The sequence below is a fragment of the Coloeus monedula genome (assembly GCF_965178545.1).
Source record: "Coloeus monedula genome assembly, chromosome: 5".
Lineage (NCBI taxonomy): Eukaryota > Metazoa > Chordata > Aves > Passeriformes > Corvidae > Coloeus > Coloeus monedula.
In genome coordinates, this window is record NC_138785.1 from 51,879,063 (window position 1) to 51,898,405 (window position 19,343).

Below are 19,343 nucleotides of genomic sequence, written 5' to 3' on the forward strand. Positions count from 1 at the left end.
ATTTCATAGCAATTATTAGTTCTTAGCTGTGCTAGAAGAAACAAGAAAACCATGTGGTTAGATTTTTACATAGTGTTGATAAGTCTAAAGATGCAGCTCTGAGTATGCAGAAGGAGTAGATCTGTAGTGTTAAGACTTACTCTACATGAGGGATTAAATTATCCAGTATCTAGTTTGTTTAAACTAGATAAAAAGGTTGTGCATACATAAAGTACTTTGTGAGGTCTGTGCCTCAATAGAGGCAGAGTATTAAGAGTGGCATCTTAGGCTCCTCTAGTCCTGGCACAGCTCTAAAGCAGCTGCATTGTACTGTAGCCATGTGTACAGCCCCTCGCACTATTCATACTGAGGTGAGTCCTCACTTGGAATTGCAGTGGGACTGCTTTGAGGAAGAGATGCTGCCATCTCCAACCTCGATCTGTGCACAGCAGTTTCTGAGCTGTTCTCCAGGTAAAGATTGACAAAATAAGCAGAACTGCAAAGTGGTTCTCAGTGTCTTAATCTAAAATATCAATAAACCTTTAAGTATCAGATTAACACTTCCCTTTTTCTCATATTTATCCTAACTGTACAAATACTAACTGTGGTTATGCAGCAGAACATACATTGATAGCACTTCATCCTTTTAAAAAGTCTTGTTTAGTAATAAGGAATAAAAGCAGAAAGAACTCAATTTTTTTTTTTCTGGTGTTTTTCAGATGGTGGTAAAAACCTTCATGGATATGGACCAGGACTCAGAAGATGAGAAGCAGCAGTATCTCCCATTAGCCTTGCACCTTGCATCTGAATTCTTCCTCAGGAATCCCAATAAAGATGTGCGCCTCCTTGTAGCTTGTTGCTTGGCTGATATCTTTCGTATCTATGCTCCAGAAGCTCCATATACTTCCCATGACAAACTTAAGGTAAAATGCTTCATAAACTAAAGGCTTTTATCCTACCTTACTCTTACTGAGAAAAATATAAACCACCCCCTCCCCCAAAAAACCCCAAATGAACCAAACAGTCCACCCCCCCAACAAAAAACCCAAAAAACCAACAGAAAAAATGTTTTTATTTTCATGTATACTGATTTTCAGTTTTATTAAAGAGACGTTTCTTTAATCCTGTAAGTCAGTGTAATACTAAAGGGCCAGAGATGTGTAAAGGAATGCTAGATGGCCAGTATCTGTGTTGGTGATAGATTTCTGTCAGTGCCTAAAGAAGACAATTTAATGTTCTCATGAGTTTGAAAATGTAGGTAGATGTCACTAGTAAAGGATTGTATTTTTACTTTCTGCTGAATCAAGCTTGTAAACTTTGTTTTTTGACAGGACATATTCTTGTTTATTACAAGACAGTTAAAAGGCTTGGAGGACACGAAGAGCCCTCAATTTAACAGATACTTTTACTTATTAGAGGTAACACAATAGTTGTAACTTTCAGTAGATGGTATTAGCTCTGTACGCCTAACAAGTGTAATCAGTCTTTCTCCTGATGTGCCAGTATGCCTGGCAAATTTCTTTTATTCTGTAAATCACACCAGTCTCATTAAAGTTCAGTGAATTGCTTCTTTTAATACTTATAATGCTGTTGGCATTTAATTTGTTCCTCAGTCTGTAGTTGAGGACATGTTAAAACAATTGGTATTTATTAACGTTTAGCCTTTATCCGACAATTCCATATATTGAGGGTTTTTTATTAAGAGAGAAAATTTCAAATGCTGGTTAAAATGTAAATGTGTCTATATTGGGGATGGGAGAAGGAATGTAAGGTTTTTGCTTTAAAAACATTGCAAAACCATACTCTTGACAATAACTGAGTGGTGGGGTTCCGTGTGCTTTTAGAAATAATATTTCTAAACAAGATATTTGATGTTTAAAACATGATGTTTTAAATTGTATTGTTTCACAGCATGAAGAAAAAATAGGATCTTACTGTATTGCCATTCTGTCAGTCAGCTTTTATACTTAAGAAATCAGATTATTCTGTATTTAGTTTTTTCTGGATATATCTTGCAAAGCCCCTCTGTGTTAGGAGCTCTTTATATGCAAAGCAAATATCCAGTCTCTTTCCCCAAAGCATTTGCATCTATTGTATATTATTCTTCCTTAAATAGAAAAAAAAATGTAACTAACATAATTATATTTGTGTGACTTAATGTGAAGTTGTACTAGCCTAAATATCCTAATTTTTGTTCTAGAATTTAGCTTGGGTCAAATCTTACAACATCTGCTTTGAGTTGGAAGATTGCAATGAAATTTTTATTCAGCTTTTTAGGACTCTTTTTTCAGTTATCAAGTAAGTTGAATCACTTCCATTATATTGAACTGTCAAAATAACATCAGGTTTGGGGGTAGACTGAATCATAGCATAGTCTACAGATAAATATGTCTGAGCAGAAGTCTTTATTTTTCTAAATAAAGAGCTACAGGGAAAGAAAATCAATGTGAACTGCTGACATTATGGAGGGGTGTGTGTCTGAAAGTAAATGTGTTTTAAAATTTGTTGTCCATGTTACAACAGTACACTTCATTCTGATTAGTTTATCTACATTTTTGTATTGGTTGTTACTGTCCTTTTTTTATTTTGATTCTCTTTAAGCAGAGCTAGGTTGTTCTAGGTTTTTGAACCTTTCCATAAGAGAGGAAAGGCACATAAAATAGTTTTGAGATGTGGAGAATGTAAGGGAGAGCAAACTGGACATATATTTGTGGCATTAGATATTGTTTCTTGATTGTACTGTTAGTATTTTTCAGGGTCTGAGAATTTCATATTGGTAATATTTTTTATGATCTTAGTAATAGCCACAACCAGAAGGTACAAATGCATATGCTGGATTTGATGAGTTCTATCATCATGGAAGGCGATGGAGTAACTCAGGAGCTGCTGGACTCAATTTTGATTAACCTCATTCCTGCACACAAGGTCTGCCAAGTAAAACATTGTCGTAGTATACTGTTATAATAACAATAAGTCTTGTTACCTTTTGCATGTTTATCTCTTACACACTTTAGCTATCATGACTGTTTTATTTTCTCACATTCATTTGGGAATTGCCTGGTGCTGTTCATTAGCTGTGTCTAGATATTGACACAAAGAGATTGTGCCACCTCAGGATCTCTGTACTGAAACATAAACAAAGTGTTTTCAAGCAAATATAATAGGTAAACATTTTATCTTGAGGATCTGTGCATAGTTGGTTGTTTTGCTTTTGGGATATGTTGGAGTTTTTTTTAATAGAGAAGGTGTGAAGTATTTTTTAATTAGAAAAAAGGGCTATGGGGAAGATATCCCCAAGACTTCTGTGGTGCCTTGCTGTTCTCCTCAGCTTGCCAGTCAGGCTTTGCTCCACCTTCCTAGTTATGCTGCCCACCCCATCCATTGTCTTCCTCCATTTAATTCACTTATAAAGGGACAAATGGACACGTAATATACACACACACACACACACACACTCTCCCCTTCCTAGAGGAATTTTATACAAGCTCTTCCTCAGAGAGGGTGTCACTGAGTCTGCACTTGAGCTTTTAAAGTACCATCTCTGTAATGCCTTAATAAATTTGAAAAGACAATAAACAGAACTCCTTCAGCTGTGAAATAAGGGAAAATGAGATGCAGGCTGGTGGTGCCTTACATTGACCAAGAAAATTCCCTTCCTAAAACACTTGTGCTTACCAAAAATAGTATGGAATACTTTAAGTTTCAGTTATTAGTTATAGCAGATGAGCTGTGCTCTGATTACCAAGTATGTGTTTCTGTTTGTTCATTTGTTAATTTAAAATAGTAACAAAAATTAAGGCAGGTCCATCCATGACTACATAATTAAAGTTAAATTAGTAAATAAAAGCAGGGATTATTCCTTTGGTTGCATAAAGAGGGAGAATTCATGGAAATGTGTAGCATGGGATTGACTAAGCTGTGGCCATTGTCATTTACCTGCGAAATCTCATCAGACATATAAAAGTATCTATTGTCTGAGATGAGTTTGCATTCCTCCTGTCATAATCATGAGACAGGAATGCCATTCTATCAAATCATTTTTATTGACAGCAGTGAGATAATGTCTTTTGAAGCTGCTGACACAGAGAGGCCTCTTGTAACAAGAGTCCTTCTGAAAGTACACTGTTCTTTGTAAGTTGCTTCTAATGAATTATAGGCATTAGATACCAGGAATGGGAGCAGAGAGTGGCAATATGTATGTCAGGTGATGCTATTAACAATGGTGGAAGCTGCTCTGAGGGCACAAAGGCCAAGTAAAACCTTGTACAACCTAACAGTGTGTTGTGACTACTTGGTTTAGGCAAAGTAAAAGTGAATGTGATCTTTTAGCATTAACATTGTTATAGTTTTGCCTCATGAAGAAAATTCTCAAGCAAGGCTCTGATAAAGATGGAGATAAACTTGGTGTAAATATTGGGTTGTAAGGCATATATAGTATCACTTAGAGGACTGGTGCCACTCTTACCGGCTCTTGGTCATGGACTGAGCAAGTAAGTCAGTGCTCAGTATTGTAATTTGGTCAGTATGTTGGTCTGTGTTACTTTGTTTCCTCTAACAACAGCACTTAAAATACTGCTTTACTATGTTAGTTCAAATCCAAAAAAACAAACAGTTCTTTTGTCTAATCTGCCTAGTAGAGTTTGACTGTTGTAACTATGTTCTCCTTTCATGAACAGATCCCCTAGAAAATTCTGTGATTATATTGCTTGTCTTCAGATATGTAAATCAGACGCACTGTAGCCTTAAGAGCACAGTTTATTCTCTTGTAGAATGCATTCAGTAGCGGTGCTTTTAGGTCTGTGTAAAGCAGTCAAATACCAGTCATTCTCTGCTATGATGCAAGAAAAGTATCAGTCTGGCAAGACTTGATGGAAACTTCTTTGTAAAGAAGCTGAAATAATGTGTTTTGGATAATGCAGTCTGGTTTTGGTTTTTAGTTAGACATGATACACAGTCTACCTCAGAATCTAGATTATATTAATTTGTATGTCCATTCTTAGTAAAGTGATGGTGGTGTACATTGTTCTGTGTGTGCTAATGGGACTCTCATCTAGTAAATCCAGGTTTTCAATAGCAGTAGCATATGTCACATTTTGCTCAGACCTTTGGCCTCAGACTGCAGTCCTTTCTAGTAACTTCAAAAGCAGTGCTATTCAGTGAATATTTTTCTTCACACTTTTACTTAAGTTATTCCTTAAAAACATGTGTTAAAAATCTTCATTTTCTTCTGCATGTTCTACAGCATGGCTAATCCAGACCCACAGGGTTTCTCTTCTCCTAACAGATTATTTGTTTATTATTTATTAATAGCTGTTTATTTGATCAAGATATACATTACTTTTCTAGGCTGTTCTGGTTCTTTGGTATTGTGGTGTTTTGTGTTTGGGTGTGTATTTGGGTTGTTGGTTTGGTTGTGTGGAAGATCCATAGAAAATGTATTTTAAAGTTTGAGGTTGGCAGTCCTTTAGTTTAATACCAGCATACCAGTCAACAAGATTTTAATCATGGCCTGATTTGGAGAGAAAGTGTTGGGATATTTTTTGAGAAGAGTTTATACATATTTGTCTTCTATAATGAGCCATCAGTTTAGCGCTTCAGAGACTGAGGAGATACTTATTTGAGCCTTTGGCCACTTGTTTCTCTTTACTGTCTGTTGGTGAACTGTATTTATAATCTCATTAGTTATAAGAACAAGAGGGAGTTGTTCTTAATGTAGACTTGCCAAATACCGTCTTTCCAAGAATCAGTCATCCCTAGGCTTTACCTGCATTTTGTCTGCAGTGATTTGTAGTTTTCGGGGCAATCAGCTCATCTGTTCCTATTTCCTCTCCCTCCAAGCTGCATTAATCCTTAGATGATATGAGATACTGCATATGGGATTTGTGCAGACTTGGACAGTCAAATTTTTCAGATCTGCGGTTACATTATTTTTCTTGCTCAAGAGCAATATAAACAATGTTCAGGTTTGTCATGTTACAATCAAATGCTTACTTGGAAAGTTAATTGCTAACTCTGCCCAATGTAGGTGCTTTCTGTAGTCTCACTGTGGGCTGTCTCAGAGCATATGGTACAGTCTGTGGAGAAGTCAGTGCAGTTTTACCCTCTAGACAAGGCTGAACTTGCTACAGAGTGTAACCCTAATGAGTATGTGAGGGGCAAACAAAACCACATTTAAATACTAATTTAAATTCATTCATTTTTCAGTTCCAAATTTGGTGTACATTAATTTTCAGAGTATGGAGGTATGGTAATGTTTCTTCAAAATTTGTTATTGCATGTGAAAATGTAAGATTTTATTGTATTTTCTTTATTTCAGAACCTTAACAAACAAGCGTTTGATCTTGCAAAAGTCCTGTTGAAAAGGACTGTCCAGACCATTGAACCATGTATTGCCAATGTATGTAAATTAATTAATCCACATTACCTGCAAGTATTCTTGTTACTGTCTTGAATTATTGGAATTGTGGTAGGGGTTTTTATTCTTTTAAGTACTGTTTATGGAAGCTACATTTTGTAATGCAACTACAAGAATACCGTTTCCAAATAGGATGTTTTTGGCTTGGTTGTTAAGTATGTGGAGTGTTTCAAATAAATGAAGAGGAAATTAATTTTTATCCATCTCAGTCTAATGTTCAGCCTAAATCCAGGCTGTGAAAATAGGTGACCACCAAAAATCCTATTAAAACTAAAAGAATTACTAATACTTCATATGTCCAGCAACCAGCCAGCCACATTTCATACCAAGCTTTAGGATGAAGCATTTCAAACTACTGTCTCTTTGCTAGCTTTTTTTTTCCCTTCCTAAACTTCCTATGACTTGTAGTCATAAAGAGTAAAAGAACTATGCTTTTTACAAGGCTTCCTTCAAATTATAATTCCTTCTTGTTGAATGTGAGTGTTGTATGTTCTACCTATTAATACAGCAGTCTTTGGTGGGTGTGGTCTGATCCATTCTGTTGCCTTTCCTTGGTTCTGAAACCAATAGAATTCATAAAATTCAGAGTAGTTTAAAAGGGAATTAGGCAAATTCATAAATCAGTAAGTATTTAAAAGCTCAGGAGTCTCACTAACAGTTACATTCCAGTTCTCCTGTTTTTTTAAGCTTTTTAATTAGTCATATCTGGAAGCAGGATAGTACATAAAGTAACCTTTAAGTTGGTTTTATACTATTCTCCTTACTTTCTTTTTCAAGTGTGTAATAATTTTTTTGCTATTGCATTTGCACTGCTTAAATAATATTAACCCACAGTATCTAATAGGAAGTATTAAATTTTAATATACCTTATATAAATAAAAAAATAAACAATTCACAATTTAGGCTACTTTGGTTTGTTTCTGTTTGATCACTAATGACCCTGATACATTTACTCGTCAAATGTTGCAAGACATAACATAAAGACCTCTGACATTCTTTAAAATGGAGTTGAAGCAGAGAACCTTCTTTTTCAGCATTTGATGATCTTCAGTTGGCATGGGTTTCAATTTCAACAAAATTCCTTAAAAGTACTATTTTTTTTTTTTGTCAATGTTCTACTGGATGAATATGCATTTTAAGTTAACAATTCTGTATTACCTGTTAATTTTGCTTGGGAGATAGTTATTGAGATTTGAAATTATCAAATTGTCATGTATTAAACTATCTTGATAGAATTAATAGAACTGAACTGAGAAGGATGTTGGTAATTTGCTTGAGCCAAAATTGTAAGGGTGAAATACTTTGATATAATGAAAAAATTGTGCATTGAGTGTCTTCCATTAGTATAAAACATTTAATGATACTACATTAAAATAATTTTTTAAAATAATGTTTGCATTAATGAAGGAAAATATACTACATAATATTGTTTGTATTTTAGTTTTTTAACCAGGTTCTGGTACTGGGAAAGTCTTCAGTAAGTGACTTATCAGAACATGTGTTTGACTTGATCCAAGAGCTTTTTGCCATAGATCCTCACTTACTACTGTCTGTCATGCCACAGCTGGAATTCAAGCTGAAGGTGAGTTACAATGTAGCTTTGGACAGTCAGTAAAATTTCTGGAGATATTAGAAGTGCAGGACTGTAGATTTAATAAGTGTTCTACTAGAGGGATAAAATTGCTGTATTTATTGCTTTTTTTTGAAGATAAATGTAATACTAAAGAAGTGATACTGGAAATCTGTATACAATTATGTGCTTATTGTGCTTGCAAATGTATTATGCACACAAAATGTATATAATCATTATAATGATAAATTAATGCAGTCTAATGCAAAAGCTTTATGTACTTAATCTTTGGATTACACCCAAAATTTATAAAATAATTAGGCTGTGGTTGGCTTATCTTACGAAATGCAAATGTGTCAGCTTCAGTATTGATTTGCAGAATTTTCTTCTATGAAATAATGTTTTAATAATAAGGGGAAGTATTTCCTAATATTTTATCAGATTTGTTATTGTCAGCTGACTGCTTTTGAATCCTTGAAGATACTTAATTCGTCCTGATTTGGAGGTTTGTGGGAGTTTTAGCTAAAAAGCTGTTTGTATTTCCTTAGATTGTAAGTGGACAAGAGAAATAATTTTGTATGGATGGATGTACATGTAGGCTATGGCTGCAACATACACAAGTAACCAAGAAATGGGTATTTGGTGAAGTTGTGTAGCTTTCATTAGTGCACATCTATTTATAACATCTTAATTGGTGTCTTTTCCACACACATGAAATAGTCTTAAAGAATGTCTTAAATTATTAATTGTTGAAGTTGTCAAATATGTTAGTCGGAGTATTGTGTATGGGTTTTTGCTCCTGAAAGAGAAGACACTTTCCAAGCACAGCCATCTATTCAGTGTCTGTAATATATCAGCTTAATAGGTATTTGTATATCTTGCCTCATATTAATCCAATAAGATAATTAAAGAGAATGAGGATTATGAGCAATATTTTCAAACTCAGTTTTAAATCTATCTGTTCAAAAAACAGAAATAAAAGGAAGACAGAAATTATTATTAAGATATTACAGATAATTATTTACAGTTCCTTTTTCATGTTTTGATTTTTAGAGCAATGATGGAGAAGAACGTTTGGCTGTTGTTCGACTTCTGGCTAAACTCTTTGGCTCCAAAGATTCTGATCTGGCCACACAAAATCGACCTCTTTGGCAGTGCTTTCTTGGACGGTAAGAGAAATGGGATAGAATTCCAAATTTCAGTTCTTTTTGTTGTGAATTTTCTTACAGTGTTACATTTTTCATTGTGTTTTTAGAAGATGTAACTGTTTGTATTTGAACAAGTTACTTTGTTAGACCTTCAAAACAGAAAACTGCATACAGTTTTATTTTAGAAGGAGGAAGCCTGAAGGACTGCAGCTATATTGCTATCAGCTATGGGCATATAAATTAGATAGACAGCACATTATATGCATAACAGAAATTACACAATAGTTATACCAGCACTGCCTGAAATTTCATACTGTGCAACTGTATCTATCTGTTTTGCTTGGCATTTACCTTTCTGAGTGAAGAGATACGTCCATTTAAGTAAATGTAGAAGTTTCTATTTTTTTAAAAAGTGAGTGTTTTCAAATGGTACGTGTTAGATGCCAATTTACATTTCTATAATTTTTATACATACACACACACAGTTGACATTGCATGGAGAATTGTGTTCAGAAGTCAGTGGGCAAAATCCATTGGGTCAACGTTTTATCCACATACGGCGTATTCATTCTTTGATTTTAGTCCTGAATTTCACAAGAAATAATATTTGTATGAGGTACATTATGGAGATAAATTCAGAACATTTATATTCTATAATTTTGCCATATAAAAGTATTCTAATTGTTAATAGGACATACTATCAACACATGTTACTACATAGAGAATAGTACTGATTTGCAAAGCTAATTAAAAATTAACATTCGTCATCTTCTATCCCTCTAGGTTCAATGATATCCATGTCCCTGTGAGATTAGAGAGTGTGAAATTCGCCAGTCATTGTTTAATGAACCATCCAGACTTAGCAAAAGACCTCACTGGTGAGATGCTCATATAGGGGTTTAGAGTAATGTACAAAATGAGCAAGGAACTGTATAATTATTTTTGTACATAGCAGTGTAGTTCTGAAATGTATCGAGTCCAGTGCCTGATGCAGGATGGAAGAGGTATCTGCTGAGTAATTGATTTCTGTTGAAGACAAGTGCTAGTTATTAGAAAGAGAGGAGTGTGTGATTTTGTGTGGACTTAGTCAGAGTGAGCGGTTAAGAAGCTACCCATTGCAGAATGAATTTTAAAGTAATTTCAAGTTCTAAAGAAACTTTGGTGAGGCAAAGCAAATAATGGTGCAACATCCTGACTTTATGTTCAAAACCAGTCACTGTGTTCCCCACGACTCTCTTCCACTGAGTTTAGAAAATGCCTTTTTGCTGATGTAAACTATGAAGTTTCCTCTTCCACTACAGTATCATTTTAACTACGAGAAGATTTTCAGGCTTAACTGAAAATACTGTTGCTTTTTGATGCAAGCTATTCTACAACAATTGTCAGTGTTTTTCATTTATGATTTACTCTGGCAATGAGAATTTCTTCTCTATTTGTTTCTTTTTATTCCCTCACCCCCTTTACTTAGAATATATTCTAGTCAACTTTATTTCACTTTATTGCTTCTTGCAAATGAGGTTATCATAAAAGCTATTCTATATTCTTCTGATACTTACAGTTATCTAATTGTTTTATATTTAACATAGAAAACATCGGAACAGATGTTTCCTGTGGGTAGCTCTATATTTTATAGATTACATGGTTGTGATATATGACTGACATTTAATTGTTTTAACATTATTAATAAATCAGAATACATCACACCTATGTAAAAAAGCCAAGATTTTTATTGTTTCTGCTCATAACAGAATATTTGAAGGTTAGATCACATGACCCAGAAGAAGCCATTCGACATGATGTTATTGTTACAATTATTACTGCGGGCAAGAGAGATCTCTCTTTAGTCAATGACCAGCTGCTTGGCTTTGTAAGGGAAAGAACGCTAGACAAACGGGTAAGTGTTAATATTGTATTTTCAGCAACTACCTGCTTCTAATATACTTTAGTAAAACTAAAATTAAAAAAAACAAAGCCACAGAATCAGAGAATCTTAAGAGTTGACTATTAACAAGAATGCTGTAGGGAAAAAAATTATTTTCTTACGAGAACATCGTAATGAAAATTCCCTATTATGGTGGCATCAATCAAGTGCTGTCAAGCAAATAGGGTCACTGACTTGTGATAAACACAGTCATATTGTAAGAACTTAAGAATGGTCAGACATGTTTAGACCAATGGTCCCTATAAACCATTATAATTCTAACAGTGGTCAATTTTGGCTTCCAGCAAGTTGTGATTTAAGGATTTCTTAAGTCCACTGGCCCACATTCATAATAACTTTCAACAGAACTTTATTCTGTGTATTTATCAAGTTCTTTCTTGAATTTATTGGTACTTTATAAGCCTCTGGCACATGCATCAGTAAATTCAAGTTTAAAGCATGTTTGGGAAAAGTAGCTTCACTTGTTTGTTTTTAAACTTGTCTGGTAATTTGACTGGGTGTCTCAGAGTTCTTGGACCACATAAAATAATAGACATTCTTTGACTCATTTGTTTTTAATAAATGTGAATACCATATCTTCACCAGTTCTTTGTTTTCCTTTCTAAAGAATCACCTGGTTAACTTCCCCACAAATTGATTATTGCATACCTTCTGATCATTCTTGGCTACATCTGCATGTTCTATAGCCTGTTGGGACTAAGGTGACCAGACTTGGTAATGGCATTCACAGTTCACACCATGTGGTATACACACTTGATGATAAGTTTTTTTCTTATTCTGAGACATTCTGTCTGTCTCATACACTCTCTCCCAGCACTGAGCTGACAGTTTTGGAAAACATTCACGTTGACTTCAGTGTTTTGCTTGAATAACTTTAGATGATATACTGCCAAATACTGTACATGCAGTGTTAATGCTGGTGGGCAAACCTATCCTTAATCTGAATTTCTTACATTTCATATTGTAACAATTCAGTAACATGACATTTTTCTGCAATTCTTCCTTATAATGTTACATCTGACTACCTCATTAAATTTTATGCACACTATTCAGTTCATTTTCTAATAATTTTTCATATGTTAAGTGTCAGAGATTCCTTTCTGACTCTGTCTGTAGGTTCCTTTTGTCTCCTCCTTTGTGAAAATTGGTCATTTATTTCCACCCCTTGTCCTCTATGTTTTAGTTAATAATAATTTACAACAGAATTTTTATTCTAAGGCTCTCTGGTATGAGACTTTGTTGGAAATTTTTTGGGGATCCTAATGCATTTTACTGATGTACTTCTCCGTTTGCTAAAAGTTGGGGGGTTTTTTAAGATAAAACTTCCCATTATATAAAGTTCAATGACACATTTCCATAACTTATTTTTCAGTAGTGTCAGCTCTTTGTTGTTCTGTTACTGTTCTATTTCAACCTGTTTGCCCATTCAAAATTAGATGTTCTGATGAGTGGCGCATTGTTCCTCTTCAGACCCTTTGGTTTCTTTCATATTTGCTGTCTTCAATCTGTTCATTGGTAGATTGCAATAATAGAATAATAGGTACTCGGTATATAACGTCTAAATTCCTGTACAAGTCATAGATGGGATACCACCTGGTCTTACTGATTTTTTTCCTGCTTGCTTTATTAATTTTTTTTAAATGTCTCTTAATGATACTTTAGGAAACCTCTTCAGACCTCTCTCCTGGAGCAAATCTGTTTGTCTTTCAGCCATTCAGAAAGGGTCTGGAAGGCTTCCTGCTTCTGGAAGCTTTGATGAAGATGTTTAGTTAGTATGCTTTTAATAACTTCATTTTGAAGCTGTTGCCCATGCTTCATCAAGGATTTACTTTCAACTTGCCAGAGCTTATACTGTTTCCTGTTAACATTTTTTTGGATGTGGCTCCTTGCTCTTTGAAGGGTGATGTTTAATAGCAGACTTCTCTGTGCTATGTAGCTATGTAGATTTTTTTTTCCTTGCTATTGTTCTTTTTTAATAGGCTATAGAAAGGATACCCCTATGTCATTCTAGCTAGTTAGTTTAATTATTTCAAAATAATTTTACATTGCTTTGTTCCCCTTTTAAGTGAGAATGTTACTATAAGGGATTTTGGGAAAAGGATGTCATCTTTACAGAGAAATACTGATTTTGAGTATGTTCGCTATTATAAAGCAGCTCTTCAATTAGTTGTACTTGCAGCTTGACATTGCATGTTTCTCAGGAGTGATCAAGATCACCTTCCTTCTTTTTCAGCCACTAAACATGCCTAAAAGGTCAACTATGAGATTTAAAAACTTTTAGTGTAACCACCACTTCCCACTGGGACTTCTGCCTAGTGAGAATGGGATAATTGTTACTGTGTCTTCAACACAGTGTCTCTCTTCTGTTCTCCTTTAGCATGTTGCTGTCAGTAAGAGGCAGTCAGCTATTACTGCACAGCTGTAATACTGATTTCTACAGAGCTAGGTCTTTTTTGTGTGGCTTTAAATCCAGTGTGGCGGCACTTAATGTTCCTCATATGTTTGACTAAGTCATTTCACACCAGTGATAGGTTTGATATATTGCATTTCAAGGTTAGGTGCTTTTTCAGGCAATCACTGAAGAATAACTTCATCTGTACATGATGTTTCTCTTATAAAAATCTCTGGAGAGAGCTTCAATGAAAATACAACCTGAGGAGAAAATAAAATTGAGCACTGAAATGAGACTAGAAATGACTACAACAAATACTTGGTATTTGAAGTAGGCCTTAGCAATATAGGATGTCTTTGTAAATGTAATTAGTGTTATGAAATTAGGATCAAGGACTTGTAAACTTTCATCTGTTTTATTTTTAGGATTTTTCTCCAGTTTGGGAGAGGAGCATTGATAATGTCCATGTAACTATTTTTATGTTTTCTGTGTAGGATTTTCTCAGATCTGGGCAGAATGCATGATACCTATTTTAATAATTCTTTTTCTTCAAAAGAACTCTTTATTCTGCTGGCTGCATTTACCCTTCGTAGCTGGGTTTCTTTTGGACACATCTACTGCAGACTCCTAGATGATTGTTCATCTGTTTGACTTCATCTTTTTAGACCTCTAATCACCTATCAAATGAGTATCGTTATTACTATGAAAAGAATGCTTGTCCAACAGGCTGAAGTAAACTGCCAACCTGTCATTTAAATTCTACCTTTTATCTTTCTAAAACAGGGAAAAAATTTAAGTTGTGCTAACTGGTATGCCATTTAAGTGATCTGTTTTTTCTCCTGACCATATTCTAATTGACACAGTATTAGTAAGGATAGTCTTAACACTTTCTAGAGTAAAAGTTTCTGGCTAAGACACTACTTAATTTTTTAAGGAGTGTACTTAGCTGACTTGATCTGTATAGACATCTGCATGATGGTTGCAGTTTTCAAATCACCGGTAGTTTGTTTTCAACTTCATTTGTATTGCTCCAGATGGAAAAGTAACTCTGGTAACAGATGTTTCCCAAAAACTGAAATCTAGTCTTTGGTAATAATTGTTCTGAGCAAAGCTCCCTTGGAACACTGTCTCAAGGGTCTTTCCAGCATCTTCACTTTTCAGAATAACTAGGAGACATTTTAAAAACAAGTAACAAAAACATTGTTTTCTGTTATACTGGAATAATCTTAAGAACCTGAAAAGTTAAGAAGAGAGTTTTGACATCTGACTTCATTGGCATTTCTCCCAACAGCCTTTATGGAATAGAGACTTTGGCCCTTCATGAGAAGTGACTTGCACATCATCAGCTTGAAGTCAAAAGCTATAGATTGAGGAGCCATAGAAACAGACTCACATTTTTGGTTCCTCTTTACGCATTTTTCTGCATGTGTGTTAGTTTTAACTGTACTGAAAACCATTGTGGCTTTTTCCAGATGAAGGAGAACAATTGTAAGATGTTTATGAAGGGAATAGGTTAGTTATTCTAATCGGTAAGGGATTGTATTGAACTTTCAATAACAATTTTTTTCAAAAATCAATCCAACAGTCATCAGTGGAGGAATTTAATTATGTTGGTCAACCAAGGAAGCTAAGGTTATCAAAATTATTTTGTTAATTTAATCAGGGTAGTAATTGTGTTAGCTGTGTTTATTCATATGCTGCCTTTGAAATTGATTATTACATTCCTCTTTCTGTTTATTTGCTGTTTTGGCTTTAATTCTCAGAAGCATCTTACTCTTTTTATTCCCCACATGTATCTCCTGTTCCGTGACTTGCTTCCGTGGTGTCTCAAAGCATTCTCTAAGGGGTTTTGTCCAGTGTCTCCTATTGTCAGTCTGAAACTGCCTTTCTATGTGCTCTGAGGTCTACTCTACAGCAATTTCAGTAATCAGAATTCTATTGGCAATCCAAACCTCCTTTCCTTTGTAACCCCTTGTTATTCCTTCATTTTAGGCTTAAATTTTCTGGAATCATTTCTAGGATTTTTTTTTTTTGTCGTTTTCTGACAAGTTTTGCCATCCTTCCTGTCTCTTATAGGAGATCTGATGAAGCTATCACTTGCATTGGAAGGGTGTGTCTGAATGCAGAAGAATATTAATACTTTTCTGAAAATGTTTCCCTTTTAGGCCTTTGTAGCGGGTTGGGTTTGTAACCGGGCGGAAACACCAATTTAGTGTAGTGGTTTGGTCCAAGATATTCATTACTGTTTATCTTCTGTGAGATAAGAATTAGGAGAAATGCAAAGCAGGCACCAAACTTGAAAGAATATAAAGAAGTTTATGAACAGACCTAAAAGAAGAAAAAAAATCACCATACCTTCAGGACTCTTCTCTTCCCCCCACCTTCTTCCTTTCTCCCACAGACAGTGTAAAAAGACAACCCTTAAGATGTTCAGTCTGTTTACCACTTCCATAATAACCTTGTTCAGTCCATTTAGGAAGAGAAGTCTCTCTGCTCATGCTATGAAAACATTATCACAACGAGACAGCCACCCACTTCCAAATAACTTTGTTCAGTCCATTTAGGAAGAGGAGTCTCTCTGCTCGCATGTGAGTCCCTTCCCCCAACTTGCAGCTTTTCCCACAACTGCTTTCGAGGGTCCGCTCTTGAAGTTTTTTGGGGTACAATTTTAAGGTTGAGCCATTCAGAAACAAAAGTTCTCTCCATCTCTGGGAGCATTTCATCTCTAAGAAATCTTTGGGAGCATCTCTAGGAACTGAGGTTTTCTCCTTTCCCATTTGGAGCAAAAGTCCTCATCGCTTCCATCTCTCCCTGTTCGAACTTCTCATGAAATTACAGCTGCATCAGCATCTGCCTGTCTCAGCGCAGGTGCTTTTGCTCACAAGTACAAGTTGAACACTCCACCCCCCATATCTTCATGAAATTACAACGGGTACTCTGATATATCATAGCTTCACAACAGAATTTCAGCTTTAAGCTTCTCCTTTTTCTCTTCCCTCAGGTTTTCAGCTCTTCACAGCACTAAAAGGGTTAATCTCACCTAGGCCTTGCATCTGGAATGTGGCTTATCGCAGTGGAGAGGGGGCAGAGCCGAGCCGCTCCGGCTGCCCACGGCAGGGCTGTGGGAGGGTTCCGCGGGTGGAACAGGGCCCATCGACTCCAGAATGGCCGGGCCTGCTGGCCCTCCCACGGGGCCCGCAGCCACCTGTCCCAGCACTGGAAACGAGAGAGAGCCTCTGCCTCAGGGTTTCTGTTCTTAAATGTGGATCACAGAGGCGGTCACAACTTTAAGTGGCTTGAAGAATTGTCCATATTCAAACTGGCCAGCTGATAGGTTCTGTCAGGTCACAGAGGAAGCTGTGAACACCCCTTTGCACTTCCGGGGCTATGCTTTGCCAACCCATGACAGCCTTTCTTTTCGTTAAAGTGTGCTTTAGATCACAGTGGGAGTGAACAAATTCCTGCAGAAAAGTTAAACAGTAACATCTATTTATAGTTAAAGTTTTTCTCTTTTGTGAAAATGAATTATTATGTAATGTTCTAGCAAAGTCATTACTATCTTGACCTGTCATTTACAGTTTCAATGGTTAAGAAGTAAGTAACAAAATACAAGTTCATTTTTCCCATCTTACTGTTATAACCTACTCCCAACAGCCAGTGGTGTCTTGTGATGACATAAGCCATATTATCTTCAAGATTTGTCTTTTCTTTTCCCTTCAAGCAAAAGAATTCATTTAGCAAAACTATTAAGAAATTAAATGTGCAGTACTTTGGTGTTATTGAGACAAGCCTTCCATTTAACAAGATTGAGGAAGTTATACACAGTATGAATAATACTATCTACATTTATGCTTCATAGGGTGAAATGGTCTCAGCATTGTTAGTCCTTGGGAGTTCAAGGCCAAAAGTGATGTCTAGTGTGTTCTGGAAGAAATTATCTCTTTCAGTTTGAATTTCATGCATTTCTTTTAAATGATGTGGGAAAACAAGTTTCTTCAGAGGTTTTCTGTGTAAATCATTCAGCATGAGACACTATGCTGTCTAAATTAATCCTCAAATCAGTTCTTGTATGATTCCTTACACAGGTCAGCATAGGAGAGCTTACGGATCTTGTCTGGTAAATTGTTTAATAATGGGATATTTGTTGTTTACTTGAGTGGATAAAGTATGATCACCAAAAGCAAGGGTGAGAACCCATGAACTCCTCCTGTAGCTGTTGTACTCTGGGGGTTTTTTCCTTAATCCCTGGAGTCTTAGAGCAATTGCTTCAAGGCTTCAGCAAAATGGGCCACTCCCACTGTCCTGGAAAGTGGCCTAAGAGTTCAAGCCCTAGCAGGTTTGGCTCGGCCTAGGCTCCAGATCTCCCGTTTCTAGGCAAGGCTGCTATAAGATGGGAAGAAAGAAGTCTGCCACCTCTTGTGCCTGTCTCTGAATAGATAAGCCTTCCAAATCCTGACTCAGTAAGACACTTATTCAGGCGTACATGTTAAGCTGTACTTAAACTTCTTTTCTGCTGGCTAGCTCCCAGATATTTTTTGCTCAGCACAGAGAAGTACTGGATTCTGGGTTACTGACAATATGTAATCTGCACAGTACTGGGAACAAAACCCTTACATAGGCTTTGCAAATTCTCATCTAAAGGTTTTAAACAGCATTTTTCAGCTTTTGAAGTGTCTAAATATAGATCAGATAGTGGCTATTTTGTCTTTCATGTTTCTACATCTTTACTGTTTTGTATATGTGATTTATTTATTTATTTACCAAAACAAATTCCCCAGCTTCTTTTCATTTCTTCCCTCTCAAGTGGCGAGTAAGAAAAGAAGCTATGATGGGTCTTGCGCAGCTGTACAAGAAGTATTGTCTTCATGCTGAGGCTGGAAAAGATGCTGCAGAGAAAGTGAGCTGGATCAAGGATAAACTTTTGCACATATATTATCAAAATAGCATTGATGACAAGTGAGTCAATCTAAGTCTTTCTAATTTTAATTGTATCGTGAGATACTCTGAAATGTATGAGAGATACTCTGAAAATATGTCTTTGTTGTGAAAGCTGTTGTATTCTGTATTTGTGGGTTGATGTATGGTGTATTTAATAATCATGAAGATATATATGCAGATACTCAGTATTGTTGCATTGTTTTTTCATGGATTCATTTTTATATATTGGTGGAACTAGATCTATGATGGTAGTAGATTTTCATTAACTAAGTACTGTGTAAAAAAAAATTGTCAAATTTGTCATTTACTATGCCAGTTCTTGTTTGCCTCACTGCTTTCCAGAGGCCAGGCTGTTAAAATCCATGATCTGTGCGTGTTACGTGTGTGCACACCACAGTACATGCACAAACCTCTCCTTTTGGTATGGACCCTTTAGGTAGACCAAAAGCTGAAGAAACATCACCGGAGCTTTCACATTTGTTTCATCTTCTGTATGTTGTCACTCAGTCCCTTCGACTTTTTGAAACACCATTTTGGTGTTGAAAAACATATTTTGGCCAAGGTTTTGGACAATTATTTATAGTCTTTCAGAAAGAAACTGTGAGATCCCACAAAGGTAGAATTTCAGCCTAGATTTTTAGTATGGTAGACTCAAAATTGTTTATAGTGTTTCTTAGCACCTTCCTTACACAGTCTACTACTTCAGTATGTTTTGTTATCTTGGTGGTTAGTCTGAATGAGCTAACAGCCTCCTTCGGTTGCCAGTTATGATACTAAATTTTTAGCCACTGCAGTGGTGAAGGCTCTTGTTTTGTTCATCTGGCTGATCATAAGTGGGCAAGAGTTACATATTTGATTAGTTGGCACCATTTTTGAAACTCGAGAGATCTTCACATAGTTTATACAAAGCTAGTTCAGCACGTACATAAAAATATACTGTAGTTTGCATTGAGAGGTTT

The 19,343-nt window shown here is 35.7% G+C and overlaps 1 protein-coding gene across 3 annotated transcripts in view; it reads left to right on the plus strand.

Moving 5' to 3' along the window:
- The window catches only part of PDS5A (PDS5 cohesin associated factor A), an 80,242-nt gene that overhangs the window by 30,686 nt on the left and 30,213 nt on the right, over window positions 1-19,343 (plus strand). For 2 of the 3 annotated variants that reach the window (XM_082282450.1, XM_082282451.1), the window contains exons 3-12: window positions 699-902; window positions 1,311-1,397; window positions 2,180-2,277; window positions 2,778-2,904; window positions 6,296-6,376; window positions 7,836-7,976; window positions 9,018-9,133; window positions 9,896-9,990; window positions 10,861-11,006; window positions 18,251-18,402. In XM_082282450.1, the coding sequence (XP_082138576.1) occupies window positions 699-902; window positions 1,311-1,397; window positions 2,180-2,277; window positions 2,778-2,904; window positions 6,296-6,376; window positions 7,836-7,976; window positions 9,018-9,133; window positions 9,896-9,990; window positions 10,861-11,006; window positions 18,251-18,402 (1,247 nt within the window). Of the gene's footprint in view, window positions 1-698; window positions 903-1,310; window positions 1,398-2,179; window positions 2,278-2,777; window positions 2,905-6,183; window positions 6,222-6,295; window positions 6,377-7,835; window positions 7,977-9,017; window positions 9,134-9,895; window positions 9,991-10,860; window positions 11,007-18,250; window positions 18,403-19,343 lie in introns of those variants that run through there. The other variant, XM_082282452.1, reaches the window with a different exon arrangement.